The sequence below is a fragment of the Crassostrea angulata genome, chromosome 7 (genome assembly GCF_025612915.1).
Source record: "Crassostrea angulata isolate pt1a10 chromosome 7, ASM2561291v2, whole genome shotgun sequence".
In the NCBI taxonomy this organism is placed as follows: Eukaryota; Metazoa; Mollusca; class Bivalvia; order Ostreida; family Ostreidae; genus Magallana; species Magallana angulata.
The window spans coordinates 13717560-13742315 of NC_069117.1; the positions used below are offsets into that span (position 1 = coordinate 13717560).

At 33.3% G+C, this 24756-nt stretch overlaps 1 protein-coding gene across 8 annotated transcripts in view; it reads right to left on the reverse strand.

Annotated features, from left to right (window-relative positions):
- The window catches only part of LOC128191832 (arf-GAP with Rho-GAP domain, ANK repeat and PH domain-containing protein 2-like), a 53549-nt gene that overhangs the window by 27315 nt on the left and 1478 nt on the right, over positions 1-24756 (reverse strand). For 7 of the 8 annotated variants that reach the window (XM_052864149.1, XM_052864151.1, XM_052864150.1 and 4 more), the window contains exons 2-11: positions 18411-20228; positions 6700-6815; positions 6525-6568; positions 4446-4524; positions 4031-4093; positions 3724-3852; positions 2915-2968; positions 2362-2442; positions 1819-1925; positions 921-1005 (exon numbers count right to left, since the gene is read on the reverse strand). In XM_052864149.1, coding sequence (XP_052720109.1) covers positions 921-1005; positions 1819-1925; positions 2362-2442; positions 2915-2968; positions 3724-3852; positions 4031-4093; positions 4446-4524; positions 6525-6568; positions 6700-6815; positions 18411-20205 — 2553 coding nt within the window. In that variant the 5' untranslated portion in view covers positions 20206-20228. Of the gene's footprint in view, positions 1-920; positions 1006-1818; positions 1926-2361; positions 2443-2914; positions 2969-3723; positions 3853-4030; positions 4094-4445; positions 4525-6524; positions 6569-6699; positions 6816-18410; positions 20229-20317; positions 21401-24756 lie in introns of those variants that run through there. The other variant, XM_052864146.1, reaches the window with a different exon arrangement.

Sequence of the window (24756 nt, forward strand, 5' to 3'; positions counted from 1 at the left end):
AACATTTCCAACATAAACATTTCCATGTTTTGGAATAAACTTGTGTCATATTTCAAAGCAATTGTGCAACAGTATTAATTAAATCGCTTTAAAGTCGGGACTTCAACACATTTTAATTCATCTTAAATACATTGTAGATCTAACTTCCCTATTACACTCACAAGAGTAAACAAACAGCTGTACTGATGTACTTAAATCTATAGGATATATCTTGAATCATGATGACCAACTAGAGATTTCCAAGGGCCACATATTCAATACACATCAACTAAATAATTCCCCCTATGTAATCTATTCAGTTTATTCTCTAATAGCATCAAACTGGTGTATAAGGTACACCGGAGCATCGTAACATACATTATTGTATCCATTAGTCAGGTGTTTAAGTTATTAGTCAGGTGTACAAGTTAAATATGTGGATAAAATTCAAATAAGATCCTCCTTGATTCAATTCCACATATTTAACTGTCATTTAACAGCATTATAAACTTTTCAATATGTCATCTCCAGGTCCCCTCAAACTTGGATCAGAAAAATATCGTACCTAAGCTCAAGTACAAAGAAAATTAGAAAGCAATTGTGCAAAAATCAGCTGATAAAATCCAATGCTCCTACCCTTAAAAGACAAAAACAGAAATGAAGCAAATTGAAATTGGAGATTTTATCTTCGTTGTTAAAAAATAACATGTTTATGAGGCAAAAATCTTTTACCAATGGACTGCATTCCTTATTATAATTTACATGGAAGATTTTAGAAATTTGTCAACTCAAGTCAAATTCATATAATATAATTACATCACTTTCACATTCTCTTAATTACTACTTAAGTACATGCCCATAAATTTGAACTCATCAGGAAGTACATGTACCAGCATTGATGTGTTAGAGATTGAGAACTAAGTATTTGTGTATAGATTTACCGTGTTGTCCCCTAAAGCATCAGCAATGGACTCTTCAAATGCCATTTTCCATAGAACACATTCACTATAGCTCTCTGGAATTAATCTGTCGACATGGACGAAAGAAGATTGAAATGTTAACACTTCATAAAATAATCTTCAAAAAACTCCAAAGGAGGAAGTTCTTACACTCTGAATAAAGTGATCAAAATATTTTAAGTATGTGTATAACAGCCTATAAAAAAGAAATTCACTTCATCTCCTCTTTATAAATTACAATATGAAGAAATAAATTTGATGGTAATTTCTATTGTAGCTGGTGTATATACCAAGAGAGATGCACTGACCATATCATAATGGTCACCTAAAGTATAATACACCCCTGCCATGTTTTATGACAATTCTATGATAAAGCAAGGATAATGGAAGATGTATTGCTTGAAAACAAGATTCAGAACTAAAACATTAAGAATATATATGAAATCTTGGAAACCACTGTTGATTGAGGTGAAGTGAGGGATGACACATTCTGATATTATCATTACTGCCATGCAGTATTTATGCTACAATTATGCATGTTAATCTGCAAACATTTATCTGGTTGTGTATGTTTACATTTGGTCAATCCAGCTGAAATCTGAACTGCCAAACTTCAATGACACCAGACAAGGGCAACGGTATACTATAAAAAAATCTAACCCATTCAATGTTTTCTTTGTAAAAATCAAACTTTGTCATTTTAATTTTTTTCATTGCTTTGTTCACATGGGAGGGCTTATTTCTGCATCTTTTAGAGGGAAACATTTTTTAAATCAAAACGTTTCTTGTCATTGAAATGTAGCGTCAAAAAATATTAAGTTACCATATTGTGCTTACACACAGGGGGAAAACAAAACAAAAAAAACACCAGGAAACTTACAAGAAATGGGAATAATGTGTGGACAACTGTAACTTTCCTTTGCCTATTTCCTTGACATTGGCCAGCTTCATATCAATCTCATTTATGGGAGATCCCTGTTTGAAATCCTACAACACATAAACATAATATGGCTTATCTGACTTTATATCATAATCATATTATATTTCATACTGTAAATTCCTATTTAATTGCAAGGAATTTATATCAGCATAAAATTGCAAGAAGCACCCCTCGTGGATTTTGAAAATCTCACCATTACTTTCTGAGAGTTGGGAACTATGGTATAAGATATATGGATAAATGTTTCGCATTCGCGATTTGATACAAAACAGTAGGATCGCGGAATTAAGTACTCGTGTAATATAAGGAATTTACAGTATTTGATCACTTTGGAAAATTGCCAAAATGTTATTTTCCCTCTTCTACAGATAAATAAATCTGAATTGATTTTTAAAATCAGTAACTATGTTGCCACTTGACTTTATTGAATACTTGTATTTGTACTTATACACTAAGGAAGAATATGATTGTTTGGGGCTCTACCTGTTCAGAATGGTAATAGCACATTTTTCCTTGCTTAACTGCCACAAAATAATTGTTACGCCTCTCAAATTTGATATAACCCTGAAAAGAAAAAGGAAGCAATTAACAGACTTTTTATCTTTTCGAAAACAAACATTTCAGACACTGACCAGAAAAATGTGTGTGGGATATACCAATATATTGTAACAGCAGAAATATTCATTCAGGATTAAAATCAACAAAATAAAACCCCATACAAAATTTTATAAGTTTAGTGGGTTTATTTCTGAAACAAACAAAAAAAATCCAGACTAAACTATTTTGGATCATAATTGATGAAATTTTATCTCCATGAAAAAAATCTGCTTTAGTGGTACAGTGGTATATTGCAATAAGTAGCCATTTCTGCAAAATTATTGCAGTGTACAAACTTGATACTCATAATGGTTGGATTGAGTGATTGATTGATAATCTATCCTTTAGATTTACAGGTAAAGATAAAAATTGTTGCAAGCATATAACCATTGACATGCACTATTATGAGAGGGAGAAACACACCTGCTGATTACTTTACCTGTTTGTCTGGCTCATTCATGTCCAACCCCTCAGGTTCGCCTCCTGGTGGGGCCTGAAACAGGACATACAGCAAAATCAACTCAGTTCACTTCTCAATCAGGTGTCTGCTCAATGCAGTATAAATATGTAGGTTTCATATTCATTAATTCACAGAAACCTGATACCCAAACAAGAAAATGTAGTTGTATTCATCCATTATTGCTTTACCCTCACACACACAGTCACTCCATTCAAGTGCAGTATCATTGCACAAATTTTTAGAATGATCAGATCCAGAATGATTTTACACTGACCTTGACATCAATAAAGACCTTGTTCGCAAAATATACTCCATCAGTTATATGTACCAGAGTCTATAGTTTGACATTGACCTTGACAACCGTATTGACCTTGGACTGAGAGATACATCCTATCAGAGAAATGTTGCATTACATGCAAAATCCAGACTTCCCTTGAAAAGGTAAATGTATAGATGTTTAGACTGACCTTGAATTTAGTGCTGGTCTTGTATTTGGGCATAAACATATGTAGTAAACAGACCTTGATTCTGGGAGGTAACACATATATTTCAGATTTACCTTGTCAGCAGCACTGACCTATTAAATTGGGAGTAAACCAACATAAATTAGAATGACCTTGAGATTAGTAATGGCCTTGTACGTGGAGGTTAAATATACATTTTAAGACTGACCTTGACATCAGAAATGACCTTGGGAGAAATAAATACATCTTAGACTGACCTTGACATCAGAAATGACCTTGGAATAAACACATACATTTTTAACTGACCTTGACATTAGTACTGACCTTATACTTGAGGATACATTCCATCAGAGTACTGCACCATAGTGTACACTCCTGAAGCGAGTCAGCAGCGAACTGGAACACCCTGTTGGTGGTATGTAGGTTAAACTTAAACTTGTCCTTGTCACTGTCCTGTAAGAAACATATAAAAGAGAACTTTATCGACAGGCTTCCTTCAACTGTGTCTGAAGAAGAAACTTGTAAAATATGCAGATGAACCAACAGTTTGATTTATCAATTTAATGTCGGGACTTTTAACAATAAAATAAGCATCAGTTTCCATACAATTTATTTTGATCAGAAAGCTTACCTTGACAAGTGTTTCAACCTTCTCCATACATGACAATGGAACAATTCTTTTTGAAACCTGAGACTGGTAAACAAAACATTTCTTTTATTCCATTACAGAGTATTTTCTGACTAATCATGACAATATTAATCAAATAAATACAAGTCATATCAAGATGAATTAAATAAACTTCTCTTTAAATAAAAATCCATTCCTTTTTTCTAACATAATTGCACTTTACCAATTAATGCTAAAATGACCCTAGTTGAAACCTTAAGCACCAGTACATTGTGACCTTGAACAATCATTGAAGTCTTTGTCATTTCATTTGGCCAAGGTCAAGGATAACATCTTAAAACTCTTTTGTATGCTGAATATGCACTTTAAAATTCATTCATTTCATTAGGATGAATAATACATGAGAGGAATGGTTTACCTTGCGACTGTCATAGTAACGAAGACTGTTCCCAGTGAACACAACCCAGCGCTTTCTCCAACCTTTATTAGCTTTAACTCTGTAATGACAAAAACTGGACAGATAAAACCCAAGCAAGATCAGTCAGTGTAACAGCTAAAGCGGTCATGGTGAATATACAGGGAAACTGTGTCCTATAATTAGGTACTAAGTCTCATTTTTCTGATGTAAAACTCTGATAAGAGGACTAGATTTTCAGGTAAATAAGGTAAGATGTCCTTAAATGGAAGGATGCAATTCGCAAAGAACCACACCAAACAACTCCCTCACTTATAGTACCAGTACTTCTGAGAATAGGCCATATTTTGTAAATTTGAGTGATTAGAGTTTGCATCTTGCTGTCTTTGACTATTTGATAGAGAATCAAAACCATAATGAAAATGTAGATACTGATATGTAGATATTTCATGTTGCACTATGTGACACACAGCCTTGTGACATTCAATATAATATATCTTCCTTTCAATCAAATAGAATATGTTAAAGTATGTGTATACTGTGTCCCAATAGACTACAAGAAGCAGTGGCCTTCTGTCTACAGTTGAGACTCTTGTCATACTTGAGATAGCCTTCTAGCTGAGTGGCTCCCCACTTCCTTCTACAGTCAACACACCACACACTCAAGGACTTCCATTTCAGTAAAAATATGTGATTAATGTCCTGTGGATAGGCCACAGGGTTATAAAAACATAAACCATACAATACTTATCTCATTATCTCAACATCCAATTCAACACAGCGTGTGTGATGTCACCTCTCAAATACACAACAAAATGAGATAAAGTAATTCTAACCGAGATTCATCCTATCATTAAGTCTTTACCTTACCAATATGCAATGTAATTATATGAATGTATGGCTTACTAGTAATTTGGTTTTTCTTTAAACTTGTTGATAAAAATAATGTCTTAAGAGGCACAATTCCAAAATTATAAAAATGATAAGCCTATAAGATAAAACTATAAAAAAAGAAACTTTAATATAATTATGTAGAACATAGCCATCATTATGTACCTAGGTAAACTGAAATATGATTCTGATTCTTCTATCGGTACATAAGTAACCCTTGGGTGAACACTTTTAGATTGCCATTTTAACTCTAGAAGGAAGATAAAGTGAAAAGAGAGACGATATAGCTATACATGTATTGTATATCATGAAACTGGCCTCAGCAAATCAGAAAATGGAATAGTTTAAATTTCACAAGTGTTGAGAAGAATATTAAGAAAATGGCCGAACAATAAGGGATTTTCCCTAAAACTGACTTTTCCGAACCCATAATGTCAATACACAAATATCTAAATAAGTATAGGTATCATAGAGATTGTTCTTCCAAAGATTCTGAAGTACCGCTATTAGCTACCAATGAACTATACTTCTTGTTTCATACTGTACATGTAGTAACCGATTTAAATAAATTTACAATAATACCAAAAAATACTAAATAAAACATCAAACAGTTCTTTAAAAGATCTCAAGGTAAAATTAGATCAAAACATAAAACTCACTTTGACATTATTGTCTAAGGTATTTAAAATATCTTCGGTTTTAAGAAATTTGTTAACCTTTATATCTAAATATTAAGGTCCCAAAGGTCATGTTTGAACACATGGGAGACATATAAAAGAACTAGCTTGTTTTTATACTAACTACATGTAGTTTGTGTAAAAACCATCTTCTGTGAATTGTATTCTAATTTTTCAAATTAATCAAGGATGCTGGCTGGTCAACAAATTAATCATCAGATCTGCCTAGAACTTTAAGAGATGATTTGTTTAGCTATAAACTATTTGGTAGTAAAGAAAAAATTCATCTACATGTATTTCATTTTTTAAAATTTGGGTAATTTACTATATGCTTATATAGAGATCTTTTTCTAAAGGAGATCAATACAGTCTAGAAATGACCATGATTATCGAGCCCTCTTTAATATGACAATGTCATTTGAAAGGTAAAAGAAAAATGCAATATTGGAAAATTAGGAAATTCCAACACTTTTCATTTCAGGTGCAACAAAAAATACACATTTAAATTTCTTACCCTCCTTGTTTAAAAAGATACCCTGACTTTTCATTTTTTCTTTGCTACAAATAGAAAAAGAGACAATAAGTCAATTAAAAAAACAACTGAATGATGTTAGAAAGAAAGCACACAGTAAAATGAGTTGTGATGAGGGTGGCTTTGTTTTATCACACCCTTCCATGTGATGACTTACTGGAGTGACTTGTCCTATGGGAACTATTTCCACGGGAGACATGGCGGGGTTATTAAGGGAACCATTGTCCATAGAATCAATGGACCTTTCATCAGAACTGTCCTCCGAACTATAATCTGCAAAACACAACATATTCTCTATTTATCATCATCAAATGAAAACAATGAATTTCAATTTATTTCTATCATAAAAATCTATTACAAAGATTCATAGCAAAGTTCTTTCCTAACAAATGATTCAAATGTATCATGACTTTTACTCTCCCAATGCACTATTTGATCTCCTTTATCTTCCATTATTTAGCCCAGTCTTTTTCGCCCCATCCAAAAATTGCGCACACAAAGAACACATTTCCATTTTAAGGAAAAAGGTTCAATCTCTGCAAAATCCAAACCCTTAGGTCTTTCAAACTATTTTTTTGGTATACATTTAGAGAAACATGTTCCTGTGTGTATGAGGTTGAACTGATACATATACAAGATTTCCACATGCATTTGTACCTACTTCCATACATGAAGATGTTGTTATCAAAATCTATCCAGGTACTCTTATACAATAACACTGCTGACCAATATACACCCAGGAGCTGTATACATATATACTCAACAACTTTATAATTTTATCAAATAAACAAAGAGGTGGTCTTTATCACTTGGCAAATCTTCATCCGAGAATTATATTAGCACCTGCCTTGTTCATTAGAAGTATCACTGTTGTTCCGGCAGTTCTTTATTCTCACTGACATATCCACGCAGAATGAAAATTAACCGCTGACCATTACAATGATGTCATTATTAATCCATGAGAATAACAATATTTCATAAGGATCCAGTAAATATCTAGGTTTAATTAAAAGAAGAAGTGATAACTGTCCCTATTCATCGCTCAATGCATTTCATTGTTATTGAAATCAGGAAGTTGAATTGAGCAGCAACTGGAGCATAGACCGGTACACTAGCTATTATACCCATGTAAGATAGACTGTTTCACAGTCAGGTAAAATAATGAATGTACATAACTTTCAGGGCTATCTTACTGAAGATAAAAACCAGAACATAGTATCGTGTACCAAATTGTCCTGGATAGATACTTGACGTGAACAATACACTGCATGATAACATTTTGAAAAACAAAAACATTTTCACCCTGATTCATTGAGGATGAGTTCAAGCCCTCAATTACTTCAGAAAAGAAATAGGATTGGACAGTGGGCACAGCCTTGTTTGTCATCTCCCTATTTAAATGATGCATTTAACTCCAAGTAAGAAGATCATTCACATGTCAAATTCAGGAATCCTTGCAATATGATCATTGTTTTCATCTTCTTTCCATCTGAGGCCAATTGAATGTACATTAATATTTTTTGGGTTACAGGAGAAATTGCAGCTTAATGCTTGAATGTTTATAAAACTTATATGCAGTTTACCGTACAATATCACTTTTCGCTTGATCCATTACAGCTTAGTATACATACATTTATATATACATCTATATATACATCTATTGCCTACCACATGAGGTTAAAATCTGTAGCCAAATAAGAGATATAGATAGATACTCTCTCTAATTAACACAGTTATTTGAATCCGCCCTGTCTCGAATTTGCCCACCGCTGACAATGACGGCAAAGGGGCAAAAATAAATGGGGTGAATATTTCCCTGTAAACAGTAACAAATTAACAATTTTTATTTAAGTTCATTATGGGAATTGTGTTTTTTGAATGAAATGTTGGTTATTAATTAAAAAGAGACAAAAAGAAAGACCACATTACTTACCCACGTAAAATATAGTATAAAACATATCTACAAAGGTAATCTGGTAACTGCTTAAAATAGTATGTGTCCTCGTTAAATTCCAACTCTGAATGCATTTTGTAATATTTGCTTCCTTTCATCTTCATAACATACTAGTATCTTACACATTTTCTGTCGTTCAATATCTTTTTGATCTTGTATAAACACAAAAGGAAGTTAAAAGAAAACAAATATTACACGTTTTCATTTATTTTTAACTGTACTTCATGGATGTAGCTTAGCGTAAAGAAATTGGCTTCAATGAGTCATGGAATAGTAGAAAATCAGGCCCTGCCATCACCAAAATTTTCAAATCACTCAACTCAGTCCTTAACTCAAATCTTTAAAAGAAAAGTACATAAATTTGATGTCAAAACTCAGACTTGAGGCTGAGTAATGACTTGAGGAAAGTTATTGATGGTGGGGCCTCAGCCCTGGTACTGTTTAATAAAAGACCCATTTATAACTAACTAAAGGTTTTAGCCCCCCCCCCCCCCCCCAACTTTAACTTCATTATTACCTATGATCTGCTTTTAGAAGTGGATATGGCAAGAATTATTTGTGTTAAGTTTTGTTGAAATTGACCAAGAGTTTTTTGAGAAAGAAAAAAATCAGAAATGCCATTTGCTCAAGTGGGCAAAAATATCAATATGTTTGGTCTCTATATACAGTCATTGTTGCTTTTCTAATTGTGTTTTTTTAAACATAGAATGTCACTGACAGGAATTAATTACAATGATGTATTATATAACCAATACATTGTCAAGTACAAGTGCAACTATTATATAACCATTTCTGATCAAGACTTAATGGAATTAACAATACAAAAACACAAAACACACTTAAAAATAAATATTATTAAAAACTTTAACTTTTTTATCCATATAAACTAATTGATTTTCTTTATGCATTTTGTTGGATGATTAGAAAAATAATGCACAACAACAGACAATATTAGCAGAGCATGACATAAGATGACCAATATTGCCCTAATGGTCATCCAAGAGATGTCAAGTGACCTAATAACACCTTTGACATAAATCAGGATTTTAAAAAATCAAGGACAATAGTATATGGTAAACTCAGAGTGATTACAAAACATACTACAGAATGCTGAGCTGAATATTAAAGGATTATGATTTTTGATATACATGTATTCTTTTTGGCCCTAAAATAGGACACCATTTACTTTCTCTGTAAATCAATGAATTCAGTGTTTTATTACAATCAGGAACAAAAATGAGGAATCAAAACTCTACTTCTTGTTTTGGCTATATCATCATTGAAATAATAAACCTCTATGCTTTCCATTAAAATTAATGGACACCCCCCCCCCCCCCCCCCCCCAGAAAAAGACAATTTCATTATACAATGATAGCTACATGCAGCAACAACAATGAGTTTCTAGTGTTTGAATAAGTTGTTAAGTCAATGCATGCAGCCCCAATAGAAAATAAAACCCAGAGGAAATTGTGAACTGCAAGTTTCCTCCCTGAAATATCAGCTAATCAATTCATAATGCAGACCTGATTAAACTAGAGCCTAGATAATTACTGCCTTATACAGATTGTCCTCCTTAAAGTAGACAAAATTGAATAATTTAAAAGATAAAAGAATGAAGCTGTATATAGAACACATCCTTAAATGTATCTAAAACCTGAAGAACAAAATATAATTCAATGATATTTTCTTTACATTATACTGTACTGTATTCCTCAAAACATGATGTAAACAATAAATTTGGACAGAATTATAGTATAAATTTCATTTGTTAAAACTTGATTATCATCAATATATACCGGTATCTGCTCTGAAATACAATACATATGTGCCATAGCAATAATTCAATTCTTTGATCTTGATACAAGTAAATTATAAATGTTTGTCTGGGTTTTTTTCCTTTACATGTACTAGAGAATTTTAAATGTATTTAAATCTAGTTGTTTTATCTCATGATAAAGACTTTCTAAATTTAACAGAGGTCCTAGATGATGTCACAATTAAACCAATTATTGAATGAAATTGTATGCCATTATTTTCTCTAATTTTTTATAGTTTGTTCTTGTACATGTAGTATCATCTACATCTGACCCTAAAAACTATCTTTTTTCTGATAAGTTGGTCCTGCATTCTTGACTCATTGTCTTCAAGATAACAAACCTAAAAGTTCACAAAAAGTCCTATAATGCACAACCAGCACAGTACAATAAACTCATAGAAGCAAACCTTACTCTTTTATCTTTATCCAGTGGTTGATACCATGCTACACAATGTACAACATTTCATTTTGTTTTGTTTGACAAAAGAGTATAACAGGCCATGCAAACTTACCAACATTACAAGAAGTGTCACAGACTGGCATTATGAGGAAATCAAGAATCCCTTCCTAAGTTGAACTATTGCAATTCAAACTTTAACTATTTCTCTGCAGTCAATGGCCATTCATATAGAACCCAAAGAACAAAAGAACTTACAAGTAAGGGGAAATGGACTTCCTTTGAAAGTGGTGGATTTTTAAGAAAGTTATGGAAAGTCCAGAAAATTTGATTTCATGATGTGCTACTTTACTTTGTATGACCACAACAGATCTTAATAAGATTAAATAGAGAGTTTATTGTCCCACAAACAAGTTGTCAAAGGAAAAACACCATCAAAAGGAGCTTTTTAATTAATTCTAATTTTATTTTTAATTAAACTTATACCGAGTCTTCAGTTTATTGACATTAGCAAACAATTTAATGTCCACCAGCAATCAGTTGATTTTATGAATACATGTATAAGAAGTCAACAACACATTGAAGAGATCTATCTTCTATTCATAGATCTAATTAGAGAACAGCTCAATGCAAGACTCCTGATCCACTTAAAACTTAAATTAAAGTTGATTACTAGTACAAGTTAGCCAGTTATACAATGTATATAAATAAACAATATACTTCCTAATGTATCTGTGTATGTAAACCTAATAACGGAAGTTAAAAAGATCAGATATTTACCTCAAGTTTCCCTTTAAAAGTCTCATAAATCTTATGGTCAAACAAAAATGTTTTTCTATATGCCAGCTAGTTTTTGTTCAAAAGTAAATTGATGCATGGAGATTACATAAACTCGTAGTTTTTAAGTATGTACTCATTACAAGATTACAAAAGAGTTTCCATCTATGCTATATACCAGGGGAGTAACCTACCAAACTTTCAAAAGCATTTCAACCAAAAAGGAGTGTAAATGAATAAAAAAATCAAAACCAGCATTAAGCTCCTGTTGAGTAATAAACTTTCAATAGAGTTCAATTAATGTGTCAGAATGACCTGTATCTGTCAATATACCTTAACCTTGACCTCTACAATTTTTACAAAAACCTATTCGATTAAGGTCAAGGGTATATAACTTAAATACTAACATTCTAACAATAATACTACACCCAATAAATTCTCTCAAGATAGACCTATCTTGTAACATTCCTTTGTCAAACTTTCTTGTTTCAATTTAATGTTATACATCAAGCCAATACATGTATAATTATCGATTATAGCTAGATCAAGCCAATCTAAATATCAAAGGCCGGAACGGCCACAACGGCGTCGAGCTGACATTTTTTTCTTTCATATAGAATGATACCAATAATTTGAATTTCTGTACTAATAGTCATATCAAATGATATTAGACTTAGAATAGAAAGTATTTGAATTATGTTTTCTGCTGCTTTAAAAACAAAAATCGGTATATTTTCTTATAAAATAGGTAGTGGTGCTTTTTTAATACAATAACTCATCATAATTGCAAAAATCGAAGAAATTTCAAAGTTCAAAAATAATTTGTTTCTTTCTCCTTCAAACAGTCTTTGAACAACTTTCATAGGTTCATAATTTGAATACATTAACAGTGTGTCCCTAATTATAATAATAAAACATACATTTATTTATTTCAATTCCCGTTTGAAACAAGATTTCCTATGGTATGGTTGTTTACAAACAAATCCACAACACGTGCTATCTATAATGCTCGACCAAACTAACTGCATTATCGAGTTTACTTTTTGCAACGAAATTACTAGATACGTTTATCGCTTACATTTATTTTGGAGACCGTGCCCGATAACAAATAAATTTACATCTAAAATGTTATTTCTATCGGGCACGGTCTCCAATTAAAATGTAAGCGATAAACTAAAATAATATCTAGTGAATCTTTACACTTAGGCCTGATTGTATTCATCCGCCATTTCTTGATTAAGCAAATTTATTCTTATGCAATGAGTTGTCAATCACCAGGGAGGCAAAGTTGGGTTTTTTGTACACAATTTAGTTGAATAAATGGGAAAAAAAATCTTGTAATACGTTTAATACTTTTAGGAACTTATTTCTTATGCGCATTTAAAAGGCGGTGCAGCGCGTGAATTTTTGGACGATTGCCAATCCAGACGATCGCTAGAAGGCTGCCGAGCATTAGCTCGACGCCTTAAAAATCAGACTTGTAAAATCACTCCTCTTCAATATGCCAATGGGACACATTGTATCTATGATTCAAAGATAATATGTATCCCATTGCTTTTGAAAAGCCAGATACAATAAACTTGCATTCATTATACAATATTTACATTTCACATATTTTTTGCATGTAAATTGTGTGGAAAGCTACTTCAGTTTTAACACTGTAACACCCAAAGGATACTGAAAGGTAAAATCTTTAGTTTTCTTATGATGCCACAAACGTTACTGTAAATTACTTATATTACGTGAGTACTTAATTCCACGATCCCGCTGGTTTGTATCAAATCGCAAGAATATAAAATCGCGAACGTGGGACTTTTCTCCTTATTTCATATAGTTCTGAACTCTCAGATAATAATGGCGAGATTTTAAAATCTGCGAAGGGTGCTTCTCGCGATTTTACACGGATATTAATTCCTTGCGTTTAATTAGGAATCTACAGTAAATGCTGTTGAAGTGAAACGTCACAAGTGAAAATAAAAGTTAAGGCTTGTGGCTGTTACATTACGGCTCTTCCATAAATCTGAACTTACCCTTAGACAGTACAGTAATTTAAAGGCATAAATCACATCAACTTTGCAGTAAAAAAACAAGAAGTTAAAAAAAATATATACCCATATATATAAGCCTGGAATGCTTATTTTTGAATACCGTCGGTCCTTTAACACATCTGACCTGGCTGAGGCTGTGCAGACAAATTATCATACCGCGCTAACGTGCAGCATTCAATCTGTATGCAGAGCCTGGTGTGTTATAGGACTGACGACATCCAAAAATAAGCATTCAATGCTTTAATTTTTAAGTATTGAAATTTTCATGCTGAGGTCCCAAAAATAGGGGATATATTGTAAATCCTTAGGATAAAATAAAGATTCAATAAGGTACTTTGTCACAATTGGTGTTTTTGCAATAAAGACCCATCAATGTTTATTGACTATGGGTGCCACACAAATTTAGAGCACTTCATGTGGTGTTGATACCACTTGTAGAAAGAGTCTTGAAGGGATTTACACTGAGAACAGGGACCAATTAGGACGAGAAATTACGAAATTGCAAAAAATCAGGCTAAACACCAAACTTTTCATGAAAGTACATCGGGCATGGCATAAATATATACTTACAACATGTTTGTTGATGAGATACTTGATATCAATCTTGAATCATAAAATTATGGAAAAAAAATTCACTGATATTCATATTTAACTGCTAAAAATCCATATCAAGTTGATGACACAGTAGCGGTAAGACAAAAACCCATCCAGAAACTAAAGGAACACACAATTAGCCTAAAACAAACTTTAAAACAATTACATATACATGTGTCATCAAAGCATCTTACCGCAAAAAAGGAGTTTGCCCCCAGACCCCACATTAGCATACAAGTGTTCAGAGTCATCGTAATCCATTACGGTCGTTTGGTGACAAAACTGCAGGCTTAGAATGGCCATACCCTACACAATCTCCATCTCTCTGAACAGTCGCACAGATGGTGGAAAGTGCACTTGATTTATGATCCTCCAAACAATTACAACTGATCCACTAAAACAGTTTGTTTCCAGTCATAAACTACATTTCCTATAGGACTGCCTTTGTTTGGTTAATAAGTCAGATTATTGTCCATGTATCTCGACATGGTACAGCATATACTAGTAAGTTACAATGAACGACTAAGAAGGAAGTTTTTAGCTTTCTATGTTGTGTGAAAATCAAAGTTCTAGTCATCATCGAAAATATTGCAAACCATAATGTAACTTAACAGGTAAAACTGTTCTAAACAGGAAAAACTAAAAATAACAAACTTTGAGAATTTCCTCAACAACAAAATTGGCCATCAGAATGTGAAAACTCATTCAAAAATAGCTTGATCATTACTGACAAATATGAAATTAATATAACAGTAATCTTTCCTTCCGCCATTCATCCTTCCCAGATGACCAAGATTGAGGATAAGGGATAATACCATTCCTTCAAGCTCTACATGGTGGCAAGCTATGCTGTGCCGGGATCATTGATTGGTGATTCCAAAAGGTTCGGATTTTCATTTATACTATATCTTAACCATTAACCCATAATGTATCGGTAACTACAATATCAATAATGCATCTACAGTAATCTTAAAATTAGATAAAAACAAACTTAAGACATTACTCTTAAGAAAACCAAAACATAAATAACAAGTACCGGTACTAGTTCAGTCCTTCCCCTGCCCCCCCCACCCAACCCCAGTATATGGCACTCTGTCCCCTTCCCCTAACCCTTCTTAGTGGTCACCTACCTAGAAAGGACAGACTAGATGACCCATGTCCAACATGTAAATATTCAAACATGGAATCCATTAGTAGGAAATTTTATTCAGTACAACTCCTGATACTAGTGTGAGATGCTGTGCTAACACTTAAAAATTTTCCAGATTTAAACCTATGAGACAAGTACAACAAACTAATGATGGATCAGGAAGTACTGAATGCTGGATGAAGGACTGGTGAAGCTTGAAGCTGTAGTGTTAGTTTAATTGGAATCAGACAAAAATACTCATAATCTGTCATTGTAAACACAAAACTCTTGATAGTCTTGAAAGGTTTGTCATTTTTGATGCAGATTTTTATTTCAGTTTTAATGCTTTAGTGTTTCAGGAATAAATTAATGTATTATTTATTTTAAAGCATTTATTATATAAATTTAAACCAAGGTGTGCAAGATGTTCAAAGGTACATGCATATAAAATAAAACTGAATGAGACAGTTCCATTATGAAATGCTCTATCCAAAGTACCCTTCCCAGTATTTATGGACTTTGCAAGAAGCACTGACTTCAGCAACTGATGTCTTACTTCAACATAGGCACTAAATCGATAATTTGCATAAGTCATCCTGAAAATATACTAGATTCTGCTTGAAAAATGAAGCATACACTGATTAATCTATAACAATCAAGGTCTTTCGATTGTCACATGATGTCATCATGAGCATTCCCGAATATTTTGCCGTTATTGGATATAATACTAGTGTTATGTGATGCATGGTTTTGCCAATATTTCTTGATTTATACATGTGTTTAACACATTTTAAGCTATGTAAAGTGAAATGACACTAATGTTTAGCAATTTATAGAGAGTAGTTTGAGTTGAAACCGCTGAATTCAATGAAAAACTGAACTGATAAAACCGTACATAGGCAAATTTGACAGACACTATAATTCATAATTTTATATTTACCCTGCAAGGTACACTTTTTTTGCAGATTTCAATAGGATATATAATGAATTACAAATGTACCAATTTTCAGTGAGTTTGAACCATTAATGCAAAAGTTATTGACGTTTTATGTTGCTAAATGCTACTTATTCATGGTTAAAAAATTGTATCAAGTCAAGATACATAAAATAAAGGATTGCAATTAATTTCTTTAAAAAATTGCTTTATTATATCAAGATCAGTAAAAATAAATGTGATGTTCGATTTGAGAGCAGTCATAGCTATAATTGCCTTGATAGTGTACCTGTGCTGGCTCCTACAGCATGAACAAAATATTTGCAACATACCAATATTTACATTCAATTTGAATATTTACTTATTAATCTTCAAATTTAAACAAAGATTACATGGATTAATTAAACCATAAAAAACATCAAGGGTGAAGAAACTTTAAGGCCACTTTTTTTATTACTATAGCTGTTTTTCAAGACCAATCGACCCAGACTATCAGAAATTGGAAATAAAATAAATTTTTGTTTGTGCATGGTGTCAGGTAAATGAATATATCCAAACCATCACATCTACTAGAAAATTCAGCATACTGGTACATAAAATGAGCTTGGAACAAGTTTTTTAAAGAGGGAATTTACATTGGATATGTTATCAATCCTTCTGGGTGTTGGATAGAAGTGGGTGGTTGTTATATTATCATATCTAAAATCTTGTGTGAAAATGTGCCTTATATTTCCTTATTTCTATTTCAACCTACCGACCAAATTTTTTTTTTTTAAATCTTGAAAAAAAAAAAAAGCATGGCCTAAATTAATTTAAACTCCAGTAAAGATTCAACATAATATTTTGACTGACCCTTGTCCAATCAGATCGTAGAAGGCTGAGTTAAGACATTACCGCTCGTGACTTGAATGAGAAAGAGAGAGGGAGAGAGAGTTTTTAATGGAGTAAATTAGAAATGACAAGGATGATCAAGCAAAAAATCTATCAATAGTTATAAAGTGACAAATCAAGGTGTAGTATATCCTACAAATTTATGTTTTGAAATTCTTTCACCAGGGAACAATGATGTCTATATATAGATAATCGGATGAACTAATGTAAAGCATCAGAGATTGTACGAATATTTAAGAAACTACTTTTCATTAGAAGTATTACCGGTAGTATTCTAATCAAAGTATGCCGAATCTTCCCAATTCATAAATGATAATTAGTTTGCATTTCAAAATATTTATTGCCCGTATACATATCTCTTCTCTCGGACTCATTGAAAATTTTAGGTTTGTTACATTATCCATATTTGTAGACAATGTGCATATGCTGTCAGCAGCCAAAGAAAATTATACGATCGTAATTTAAAACGCTGTAAAGTTACACCAATACAGAATATACAATGATTTAATATATAGATGATGATTTCTTCATCTGTATCAACTCCATTAACCATGTTAACTTTCTCTCTCTCATTCAAGTCATGAGCATTAATGTCTAACTCCGCCCAACTACTATATTATTGGACAAAGGTCAGTCAAAACATTACGTTCAAATTTTTTTTGAGTTATCACCTATTAAAAGCTTCTACATGGTTCGCTCTATTTGACATGGGGTGGGGGTATGTATTTTTGTATTATACACATTCATTCTCCTTCCAGAGCATATCTGGATTTCTCTGTAGTATATCCATTGGCAACAATATCGTGGGTAATGTGGGTTGTATGGGTTTACACTTAACTTATTGCATCAAAAATACTGGTTGTTGATTTACTTCATTACAATATGAAAATATATGTCCATTGTACCAGTTCTCACTAGGTTATTTCCTTGTTTCATAATCAGCCACCTGTTGACTTTAGTGTAGGACTTGTCTCATGGGCATTTTTTTTTTAAAAATTATTAAACAGTCTCTTGCTTTTAGTCAGACATCACAAGTTTTTAGCATGAGAATGGTGTGCATGATTAACAATGATGATGATTAAAAGATGAACCTTAGTGTACAGTAGTCTGAGTACTATGCTTTGATTGTGAAAGTCAGCAATTCCTGCAATAGTCACCTGATACAAGTGTCAACCTTACAAAAATCTTTCAAGGAAATATAATTGAAGGGAATAAATCTGCCAACAATAATGATAATTAAAAACACTAAATTACCCCGATTTAAACATGCATCTATACTAAATATTACAATGAAATTGCATGATGGTGTAACATTATCAAGAACTTACTTGGTATTGGTGATGCCATGGAATACAGATCTGAAGAGTTGCTCATCAGGTGGCAGTGGGGTAGAGGTTTAGGCTGTCCATGGTGAGGACTAGAACCACTCAAGTTAGTGGCTTCAGAATACTGGAAGTCATCAAACATCTCTCTGGAGTTAGCACTACTGTCATGTCGGGGAAACTGGTCATTAAACTCCGCACATTCTCCGTGAAACTCATCAAAGGGGTCGTCTCCCCTGAAAGGGTCTGAAGAGAGAGACATATTTGAAGGCTGAGATGTGAACATGTGCCTGTTTCGGGGGCTTCTAGGGGACACAGAGGGGTCAGACTTCGAGTGGTTTACACTGGTTTTATCCTTTGGTGTGCTGGTCACTTGCAAATTGGAAAAGTTGGCTAAAGAGTATATGTCACGATCTGCTGATGAAGGACTTGAAGCAGATTTTTCAGTCTTTGAATCAATGTTAATATATCCATGCGAGGCGACAGCAGAGTCAGGATTAATGCGAGGTGGTACAGGGGGTAAGACAGGAACATTAAGAGGATCAAACTCAGACAGTCCAAGGGGGACACTGTGGGTGGATCCATTAGGCAGTGGTGGTGGTGCAAACTCAGGTGGAGGCATGTCAAAGGAAGAATTCAATCCGTCACTCTCACCCGACTCATTGTGCTCCTTTGAACCATCCGAGTCTTTAATTTCACTGGAAGGTGTAACCTTTCTGGTAGGCACTTGTATCTCAGGCTCCTTCTCCCTATGAGAGTCAGTATTGTAATAGATGGCATCATCTTCATCCACTACGATATCTCTTCTAAGAGGACTGTCATATGGACAGGTGCTAGTACTACCAAAGCTATCATTAACATTGCCTTCGAATGGGAAGTGTGTCCTACATGGGGCTGGAGCCTCTGGGGTAGACACAGGGGGTGTGTGTAACAAAGGGGAGGACAAACCTTGCACAGTCTTACTGGTCTGTTCTGCCTTGGATGTCCATATTGGTTCATATGTGTCTGAATTTCTGTTTTCTGCATTTTCAAACTTAGCCAAGTCTGCTAAGTCCAAAGGAGTGGATGATACTGTCGGTTGCTGGTTGCTAGTTTTCTGATTCAATGGGAACAAATTGTTCTGAGCAACCGCACCTTCAACTTTTTGTTCTTCTGCTACATCAAAGTCAGCAAAATTGTCACTGAAGTTATGCTGCACATCATGAGAGGGTTCCGACACAGGTTTCCAAGCACCGGGAAGATGGCCTGTTTGTACAACATCATCTGTAGAAGACTCTGAGTTGGTATAACCCTCTATGGACACAGAAGTATGACCGATGCTTAACACAGTATCGTAACTTGGAGGAAAGCTATCATCAGGTGTAACACTAGGGCTGTGCTGTCTATCCTCTGCGCTGCTTTGGGTTGTCCTTGACTTCCTCGGTCTTGGAACAGGTTTCTTTTTATTCCCCGATATAGATAAACTCGGCTTTGGCTCGTGTGTTGTGGGAAATGATGGACCTCTCTCTTGGACATCCAGTGGAACATTAGCGTAAATGTCGTCCACTTCTGGGCCTAAGCCTTGGGGCGAGGGACAGTTCACATAATCTTCCTCACTGGCTGATCCTCCTGAGGTTGTTGGCAGATGATCTAGGACTCTCTTTCGATGACCCACAGGAGTAACCCCGATATCTGTCAAAAATCCATCATCTAAGGAAAACAGGTGGGAGATTTCGGTGATTCCCGCTGCCTGGAAATTGGACAGGTATTGTCCCAGATCCAAGTTGCTCAGCCATTCCTCCAAGGTTCGTCCCAAGTCCATTACTCATGCCGGACTGATTTTCTCTGAAACAGACAAACATTTCTCTAGTTACTCACTATACCAACTTCCAATATTTACTTTTGTCAAACTCATTTAAAGCTCCCACACTTACACATGTGAAAGAAAAACAATGACATGCGTAAGGTATCATCCGCCTGGACACACACAATGGACTAGTAAATACACAATCATAGATAAAGCCTGTCTGTTTGCAGATCCCCTCGGGGGGGTAAAATGATTACGTCGTGTGATGTTAACAATATAACACAAAGTCTTCATCCGAATCATATATGCACATCACTCATTGTATAGGTCTCTTAAATTATCATAGACATGTAGACATTTATACTTCCTGATTTACAATGAATTTGATTTGTTATAAATGTTTCCCTATAACAATTTCCACAGATTAAAACATGACTATAAAAGAAATTAAGTAATAGTTTTCTTATTCATTTTGCAGTGATGAATATTGTATTGAATATTCTATTTAAATCATTTTCATGCTTGTACAGTTAAGTCTGTGTTTTTTGTTGTTATTGGGGTTATCAAAAAGCAATTGTGCACAATGACTGTATCAGGAAAATCACAATTAAATACTTTCACAATATACATGTAGGATCTACATGAAGCTAATCAATGCATTCCAATTAAAGCATACTCTATCTAGTATGAACATATATGGACAAATTATCCGTAAATCCAATTAGCAAAAACAAACTAATTGCTTGTGATCATCATTGATTGTCAACAAAAAACTTTTTCTGCATTGAGCATAGAAATTTTTACCCCTATACTCATTGCTCATTGCAACAGTGATATATAATAGAATATGGCAAAGTACAGAAATAAAGACAATCATATGTAGAATCTAATAAATTTCTTTGCAAAAGAGACTTACATGTGACTAATGGGTCACACTGCTCTTGAGATCAATGTCCATGTATGACCCATTGCCAATAATTTGTAAGGAAAAAAACCCACAAAAGAATGGGCCAATTTCTTATATTTTAGATATAAAGATGGTTCTTGAGGTACATGTAGTATCTTAACCTAGAACAGCTATGGTTTACCTATCATGAAAGGTAAAAACTAAATACTTAGCAGGCTTTTAAGAATTATTTCTTCATTAACAATGGTAAATAGTGTATCAATTCAATAACCTTTGATGTTATGTAATACTACAAGATCATGTAGTATTATTTTTTAGTTAATCTCTCTCTCTCTCTCTCTCTCTCTCTCTCTCTCTCTCTCTCTCTGAAAATAGGAAAATACCAACATTGTAAAAAGATTCTAATATAAGCCAGGCTGACAAATCAAAAGTACTTCCCTAATAATCTTACCTTAAAAGATGCCATACTTAACAACAATCAATATCCATTTTCTTTTTTAATTTCCTCAACTATATATATATATTACACCACCGTAAAATTAAGACCTCTTGTATACATGTACTTGAATAAAAAAACCCACATAAATCTTGATTTGTCTGATAACCTAGACATTTGATACTGTAAATTCCTTATTTTACACGAGTACTTAATTCTGCGATTCCTGTGTTTTGCATCAAATCGCGAGAATATAAAATCGCGAGCACCAATTTTTTGTCATGGTTTCATATAGCTCAAAATTGTCTGAAAAATAAGAGCAAGATTTTAAAATCAGCAAGGACTGCTTCTCGCGATTTTATGCAGAAATTAATTACTGGCGTTTAATTAGGAATTAATAGTAAACAATACACAGAATTTACAAACATTGTTCAATTACAATTTCCGTCAGTATGTGTACATTTACAAAACTCTGTTAATTATCAATATTAGGACCATGGTCACTATGTCATGTAATGGCTAGAAAACTGTGTTGACTGTAAAATCTATTAAAGCTAGTTCCAACTCTTAGATTTTGCGATAAACTTTAACCAGTGGTCACCTCATTATCACAGACAACTATGTATAAATATTACTTCTTGAGTAACTACTGCATACTGCATGAACATTCTTGTACAGTAACAAAGAAACATGTAATATCTACCAGTATTTATCTATGTAAATATCTAACTAGTGGCTGGCATTGCTATGCTATCTGATCTAATAAATGCTGACTTGCATGAAGCTAAGAAATGAGATATATTATTCTTGTAAACAGTACTACTTATATCTACTCTCTAATATTTGTACAGCATGTACAATTTCAGCTTATCTCTTTTTGATTCTGATTTTAGATTCACATTGAAAGGCTACATTGAAGGTGAGAAAACAAAAGTTGCATTCAAGGAAAGAGAAGTAACAAGGGAGAGAGGGAGTAAAAATCAGATCAATGCACAAAAATAAACAATAGCCACCATTTATAATATATATCCAATATAATTAAATTTGATGTTAAATCTTAAATTATTCCGTTGATATTTCAGTAGATACTATAATTCAAACCAGTTTTGAATTTCATGAATGAAATGAGAGTAGCTGACCTACAGGATAAAAAAACTGACCTGTCATCCTGAATTTTCCTGAAAAGCTACCGTATATATACTTCTACGCTCAGGTAGAGTGATCTCAAATTCTCAATGGTAAATGTGTGACTGTTTTTAGAGATTTTAATCACTGTTTGATAAAATTTCTTAATGTGTTAAAATCGAGGGCAAGAGAATAATTTGTTAGCAGAAATGCCCCTACAGCTTTTGATATTACATCAATGCCTGTACTTTTGATTCTGCATTTACAATACAAACATGTGTTGCCCCACTTCATGACAAAACAACCAGTTGATACGTAAACATTTTAGGTTAACTTTTTACATAGTTTCAAGTATTTAGACAAATTATTCCTGAGGCATTGGTGGGTATACAACATTGGGGAGGCAATTAATTGCTTTATGGGGTGATTAACAGGTTAGGTGGAAAGGGGGGGGGGTGTTTCTTCCAATCAAAAACTAAAACTGTTTTTTTCTCCGATTCCTACTCTTTGATTTGTAAAGGATTGCACCAGACACAACTTCAATTCAATGAAACCAATACATGTACCAGTCAAGTATATTCAATTAATTACAAAATACAGACCACTGAGAATACATTCATTTATGACATAGAAGGGGAGATTTACTCATATTTCTGGAGAGCATGAATACAGTACCAACCGAACACAACTCTTTTAATTAGAAAGTTGTGCTCACTTTCAGTCTGCTCAGCGATACTACGAGTCTGCTAGAGCAAACCCAGCATCCTTTTTTGGGGGTGATTTTATGCATTAAAGCATAAAGCGGACCTACCTTTAATTCATATCGCAATTTTAGAAATTTTCTCAAGAAACATTAAAAGAATTAATTCATTTTTTAATAAAGAAACTTTTGTTGAAATATTGTACAGTACATGCATGTAAACATATTTGGGTTATTCTTATGCATAGTTTCTGTATTACTGCATGTATTAATCGTATATATTTAGTCAACCAGTATTTGCAGATGACTGAAATATTTTAAGCATAATGCAAATCAATGGGAGCAACAGATTGTATCTAGGCTATCCAAAAATTTATGTTTTTGCAAATACTCTTAAAGCTTTAGTGACTTGCAGATATAGCAGCACATTCAATATTTCATTTTTCATTAGCTAAAGTTTATGTCAACTAGTATTACCTAATATGAAGAGAGCCTATTTTAACCACATGGACTGCATTATTTTTTTCCTAGAATTACAGGAATTTTCATTCAATTGAGCAAACCTATGTATGTAGTCTACATTTTAAGATCAATATAGTTTGAGTTGTTCTTCCATAAACATACCACTATTGAAGAACTATACTCTTTGTTATTTATCTATTGAAATCTTTATCAGTTATACATGTATCTATGATAAACCTGTGTCTTGTCAATAATACAATCCGTCTTACCTGTATATGCAAACATTTTTGACAAATGCAAAAAAAAAATAGTCTAAAAAGACTCTACTATGCATATTCTAATCATGAGCTCATTCTAAAACACTTATTAATACATGTAACTGCTACAACTTATTGCTGTCCAACAACTGTTCTGACTATATGAAGAAGTAATTTGCACAGTACAGATGCAGTACCAGTGAAAGATGATATTTTTACCTGTTTGGCACTCATGGGTATTTAACCATGAGGTATTTAAAGGCCGAACATTTTACAAACGCCCCCTTTTTTACCTGCACAAACTTCAAAAAGATGCCGCTTGTCAATCACGTTTGAAACAATAGCACCCAGTTTGATTGACGTGATCGTACGAGCGTGATCTGGCTAGGTCCGCGGATTTCTGTTTACTAGCAATTAACAACGTTATCTTTGATAGCTTCCGTCACGTATTAAAAGGGGGATTAAAAATTGAATTTTTAACATTATGAGTATTAGCATTGTTTATGAAAAATAATTATTCAGTAATTGAAAAAACGCAATTTATATTTGAATTATGTTGAATGCATGTGATTTAATAAATTCTACGAAGATACATGAGCAGCTCCAAAGCACATACAATTTTCTTTTTAAACACTCTTCTGAGCTACTAAAGCTGTATTTACTGGTAATACACTCAACT